Source organism: Nematolebias whitei, chromosome 14 (assembly GCF_014905685.2).
Source record: "Nematolebias whitei isolate Nwh7 chromosome 14, NemWhi1, whole genome shotgun sequence".
Lineage (NCBI taxonomy): Eukaryota > Metazoa > Chordata > Actinopteri > Cyprinodontiformes > Rivulidae > Nematolebias > Nematolebias whitei.
The window spans coordinates 20186027-20192308 of record NC_056511.1 but is presented as its reverse complement, the minus strand read 5'-3'; the positions used below and the strand labels follow the sequence as shown (position 1 = coordinate 20192308).

General features: G+C 38.3%; 1 protein-coding gene across 1 annotated transcript in view; it reads right to left on the bottom strand.

Moving 5' to 3' along the window:
• The window catches only part of LOC119420887 (glutamate receptor ionotropic, kainate 1), a gene marked incomplete at its 3' end in the record, with an annotated part of 29289 nt that overhangs the window by 1053 nt on the left and 21954 nt on the right, over positions 1–6282 (bottom strand). The window contains 5 exon segments of the mRNA XM_037688308.1: positions 686–903; positions 2090–2208; positions 2939–3162; positions 3502–3705; positions 5298–5414. Coding sequence (XP_037544236.1) covers positions 686–903; positions 2090–2208; positions 2939–3162; positions 3502–3705; positions 5298–5414 — 882 coding nt within the window.

The window sequence follows — 6282 nt, the reverse complement described above, 5'->3', positions numbered from 1 at the left end:
TGGATGGATGGATGGATGGATGGATGGATGGATGGATGGATGGATGGCTGGATGGCTGGCTGGCTGGCTGAGCTGGGAGGCAAACCTGTGACCTTCTTGCTATGAGGCTTTAATAAAAATGCTACCATTAGGCATAAATGCATTTCAATTAAAGCTATGAACATAAATATTTTTACATCAAGATGTTCTCCTTGTGTGTACATCAGAGAGTCAGAGAGTCAGAGTTTCTTTATTGTCATTCGCACCTCATGTAGTACATGTGGTGGAGCGAAATTATGTACACGGGGTCCCAGTTACATCCAACAATAAAAAGTATAAGACATTACACATGTACATGTGTCTCTCCTTGGTATGCCAGAGAAAACAGGACAGCTGTGCTTTATTAAGCTCTTTCAGCTGATTCAGTTTGCTGAAGCAAACACAGCCTGCGTCTTCTTATAAATGTGGCCATAATCACTGGCTGAATCTGGGAGAATAAGACCAGCGTGATTCAAGCCTGCTGAGCCACAAGACATGAGAAGAGATGTGTGTGTGTGTGTGTGGGTGAGATGTGAGGCAGGAAGGGGAGCCATGCCTAAAGACACAAGTACGCTACAGCACTGTGCAAAAGACTTAATCCATCCTTCGTGTCTCCATTTTGCTTCCAGGAAGACAAATTATCTTGTGTTTGGCCTTCATAATTTACCTTAAAGAATGTCATAGTGGATCCATCTCTCACTGCTCCATATTCAATCCTTGTTTGTTTGGCAAGGTCGTCTGCTGAATCAATGGGTGCATCCATTCTTTCCACGGTTAGGAAGGCAGCCAAGTTGGCCGTATAGGAGGAGATGATGATTAAAGTAAAAAACCACCAAATACCCCCAACTATACGTGTGGACAGAGCCTTAGGCATCACCTCTGAGCCTGGATCCAAAGCAAGAAAAAATATATATTAAATGATTATTTGAAAAGTCTAGCAAAGTTAAGTCATGTCATCTGGAAGGATTCTTCTTTGCTGAAATGTTTCATCTTTTATCCAAAAGACAAAGTGACTTCTAGGCTTCTAAAATCCCAAACTAGTCTTTTGGATCCATCCAGATGACCTGATTTAACCTTGTTAGATTGATCCCCCTGGATTATTGAGCATGCATCAGGACATTATTTGAAAAGGTTTATATTGTGTAAAAGTTTATAATAATGTTAAGGTATAAGTAAATTCGCAAATATCAGTATGGCATAACTTAAACTGAAATAAATGGCTATTGCCAGAAAACAACTCAAATTCTGGCTTGGAGTCTTCTTGGTTTCATACCAGAGCCACATCTGGACTCTCTGCTCTAAATGAGAAATAATGCATTTATTTCACATTTTCTTCCTCATCACTGCCTTTTGACACAAAAATTACTTCTGCATGAGCACTTAAGTCCAGATGTAAAAACTAGACAAATCTATCAGACACAGACAAGCTGATTGTTTAGAGAATAACAGAACACATCCCATCAATAATGTACTGGCATTCAATAAGAAGGATCACACTGTGCTTTATAACTATAATTGCTTTTATAAACATGCAAAAAAATCAAACCAGATATACATTTATTGTGTATTTAGAGCGTATTATTGTGGCACATTTAAATTTGTATCTGGCTTTCTTTCTTCACTTATTTAGTAGAGTTGATAAGAAAATGATTATAAAAAATGTAACCAACAAAAGCAGGTCAGTTGAATGAAACACACAACTGTCTCCATATTAACACAGAAAAACCTATACAAGCACACTTTTCAAACGAAAGACTGGAAAGCAAGAACACAGCCTTGCGTTTAGAAATTTAAATAAATTACATATTATGTAAACAAAAATTGAAAGCTTCCCTCTTTTTTCCTCGTTTATGAAGTTTGTTGCTGCTGGGAAAATGTAATAAAACTGTCAAAATGGTTTGCTTCTAGTGTAACTAGTCAGAAGATTTAGTGGTCGTCTAGTGAATCATGCTGGACTGAATCACATAAAGTGTTCATAACATCCAGCATCATTCTCCTAATTTTATTATTGATTAAGCTGGACAATTTCCTCTAGAGCTAACTAAAGTTGATCTAACAGTGAGACATGTACCTTGCCTCATGAGAGCTCCAATGCCAAACCAGAAACTGTTGAGTAAAGTGAAGTTGTTCTGTACCAGAGTGGAGGACGCGTTGCATGGGTGTGGGTTGTACCACTCATATGGTGTAAACCTTACAGACAACAAAAGAAAGAACAGAAAGAAAGTGACATGATGACTCTTTACATAGACACACACAGAGAAGTGTGTTTTATACCTCTCTACTCAACAGACCATATTTTATTTATTCAGCTGTGTAATATGTGCATTCTAACATGGTTTGTGTTTTTATTATCAACGTTTGATTCATACTGCCGGGTGAAATCTACTATCGAGGGTTTTAAACACTAGCCAAGCCTGAAGTAAATACTGTAAACTGGCCATCTACCAGCACTCTTGGCCACGCCCACTTCTCTGCTGCAGAGTGGAAATATGACACGCTGCAGGAGGAAGCTTCTCCTGCAGCTGTGGGCTGCACACAGGTGCAGCAGGTGCTAAACGATTTTAAATCATTTATTTTAAATAAAAATCCCGTGCCGATCGTGCAGCTCATCCATCAATCAACCAGTTGTGTGTCATGTCCAATCTTACTTTGAAAAACCATGATAGAACGAGTCTGCGAAAAACAAACCACGAAGTAGCGAGGGACTACTGTATGTTTTGGGGCTTCCCAGATATATAAACAATATGCAAAATTCACACAAAAAGGCTAGCAGAGATGAGTTAACCACCCTTTAAGATTACTTTAAATACATAACTTTCTCAAACCCCATTTAGTAACAACACAGCAGGGTAAATAAAAATGCATAATAACCTCAACAATCATTATCACATTATAATGAACAAATAACCCCTGCTCTTACCTGGCAATCACAAAAAGCACACAGCTGACCCCAGTGCAGGCTAACAGCACATACATCCAGATGTCCGGAGACAGAGGGTTTAGGAACGAGAACACGCCTGGATTAGTGCCGTTAGGTTTCCGGTACAGGATGCTGATACCTAAAGTCATGAAGGGCTTGGAGAAATCAATCACTTTCTCTCGAACATATGTGATTGTCAGAGGAGCCACAGCGAGGTCTGCAACCTGGCACAAAAATGTACTTTATAAAAGATTTGCTCTTTTTAAGTGAGAGACAAACTGTTAAAATGTACATTTCTAGAAGCAGAAGCAACTGCACATTAATATTTATTACAGTCAAAACAATGAACAGATCTTTAGGGATTTCATCTGCAAAGAGGAAGTTACAGTCTCGGAGTAAACATCACGTTCCTTGATTATTTGTCTTTACCAGCTCATAATTTGATGCTTTGATTGTGTTTGTTCTGCTAGAACTCATCAGAGCTAAGAAAATAATCATGTTCTGATTACAGAATAATTATAAAACCAACTTCCCTCCCCAATTTGTAACAACTTTTTACTTACATGGTCAATGAGCTCTCTGACCATCCCGTTCCACTCTCCCTTGTCGTTCTGGGCTCCGTATTTGCCGTCACCAACTAGTCTGACTTCGTACGTAAAACCCAAGATGTTGGAGAGCTCCTTTAAAAGGTCCATGCAGTATCCCTCATAGCGATCATTTCCAACCAGCTCCTTTTCAGACTTTTTTGCCATCACATATGGATTTTCCTGCATAGAAAAAAAAATGATGAGAAAAAAACATTGTAATTTGACTGAATTTCTTTTATTCTATCTTATCATTTAAATAAAAGAAGCTGAATTCATAGTGTTAGTGTGATGATGTTTTGATAGGTAAGGAACTAAATATAATTTTAGTTGACATTATTATGTGAAGATATTCGATAAATACAATTTTTTTAAGTATTTTATTATATTTTTATAGCATTAATGTGACAACAAAACAAAACACATTTACCCCTCTGCAGCATTGACTCACGATTTTCTGCTCTTTGTGCTTTATTTTCTACACATTTGTCCTTCTGTCTCTAAACATACAGTAGTCCCTCGTTTATCACGGGTGTTAGGGACCACGCCCACCCACGATAAGTGGAAAAACCGCGAAGTAGGGATACAGTAGTCCAAATTCAAGTAAACTTTATTGTCATTACCATCTCATGTGGTACATGAGATGGAACAAAATTATGTACATGGTTAGTAGTAAGTAGTGGTTTGTTTTAATATTTACTGTAGTGGTAGTAAGTAGTAGTTTATTTTAGTATTTACTGTAGTAGTAGTAAGTAGTAGTTTATTTTAGTATTTATATACAGGTATATATTAAGGCATTTTAAACCCTTCCCACCTTCCCACACTTGTGCAATGCTTAAAACTCTTACATAATTTTAACAACACACAGTACTGTATATTTAGCTACAAATTTTAATTACCGGGCTCTGCAGAACCGACTCTGTCTCGTTTTTGCAGCCATACCCTGTAGCAACCCATCAATCAATGCTCTAAACTCTTAATCCTACGAATTTTAACAATATACTCATACTAAATTTGACTTACCATCGTGTCCCCACTCGTAGGGCCTCATCGGCCGGTTGAAAAAGGTGAAAAAAAGTCCAGTTAAACTTCAGATGGACAACTGGATCATCAGCCACGTGCGTCCCACTCAGGGCTCATCGTGGGCTGGTTGAAAGATGTGAAAAAAGTCCCATTAAGCTCCTGATGGATCACCGGATCATTGGCCGGACATGTCCCGCTCAGGGCTCTTCTTGGGCCGGTTAAAAGAGATGAAAAAAGTCCTAAAGGGCTCTGGACGGAGCGCCGGACCTTCAGCCACTAGCGTCTGCTCGGAGGTCCACGTGGGTGGGATACTAATTCTCAAGATTCACTGATGGGTCTGGAAATCTGGTACTGCTCTGAGGGTGCAGATCAGATCAAAACTTTACAGTACCTCTGTTTTTTTCAGCAGAAGGAAACGGGCTTCTGGGCAGGGCCCTGTTGCCCTCTGGGAAATGTGGTCAGTATGAGCAGGAATACAGTGGAGGCTTACAGAGAGGAAACTACAAAATGACAGCACCTATCCGAAACATTAAATTTTTTCGTTAACTTGTTACTGTACAGTACTGTATCCAGTACAGTCCCAATTGCGTGAGTAATGTTAATTTTTTTTTTGTCCAATATTATATATTATGGACTGTACGTTCACAAATCGCGATAGAGCAAGTCCGCCAAAGTCTAGCCGCTAAGTAGCGAGGGACTACTGTACTTCTTACTTTTCCTTATACACTTCTCTGTTTAACTTTCCTTCTCACCAGAATTGTTGTGACAATCAGAGTCCTGTTAGCCAGCGAGTCTGTCACATTGTTGTTTTTTTCTCGGTTGGGCTTTTCCATCAAGGTCATTCCCCTGTATGAGTTCCACACAGCAACCTGGAAACACAAAACAGAGCTTTGATGAAACAGTCTGCTTTGACAAATAAAAAATGAAGGATGTTACATTTGTCTTATGCTACTGATTGTCAAAGCCTGGCTAAATGTCAGTGTAGCCAAGTGCTGTACCTGTGGAAGCTATGAATAAATTCTGACTACTTAAATAAAGTTACTCTGGATCAGAAATCTCTTCCAGATTTTAAGAAATGAAGATGATCAATTAATTATTTTGTCCATAAAAACCTCAGAAATATTTTGCTTCCAAGTTTCAAAAAGAAAAAAACTTATGACACTGCTTATGAAACTCAACCTGAAGTATGAACATTAAGTAAACGAGTGCTTTGACCTGAAATATCTGATAAATAAAATTTGATAGTAATTTTGGAGCACAACAACAAATTTTCTTTTGTCTGCAGTGCTCAAAAAAGGTTAATTTAAAAAATATATATAAAGGTCCTTCTCAAAAAATTAGCATATTGTGATAAAGGTCATTATTTTCCATAATGTAATGATAAAAATGAAACTTTCATATATTTCAGATTCATTGCACACCAACTGAAATATTTCAGGTCTTTAATTGTTTTAATACTGATGATTATGGCATACAGCTCATAAAACCCAAAATGCCTGTCCCAAAAAATTAGCATATCATGAAAAGGTTCTCTAAACAAGCTATTAACCTAACCATCTGAATCAACGACGTAACTCTAAACACCTGCAAAAGATTCCTGAGGCTTTTAAAAACTCCCAGCCTTGTTCATTACTCAAAACCGCAATCATGGGTAAGACTGCCGACCTGACTGCTGTCCAGAAGGCCATCATTGACACCCTCAAGCAAGAGGGTAAGACACAGAAAGAAATTGCTGAA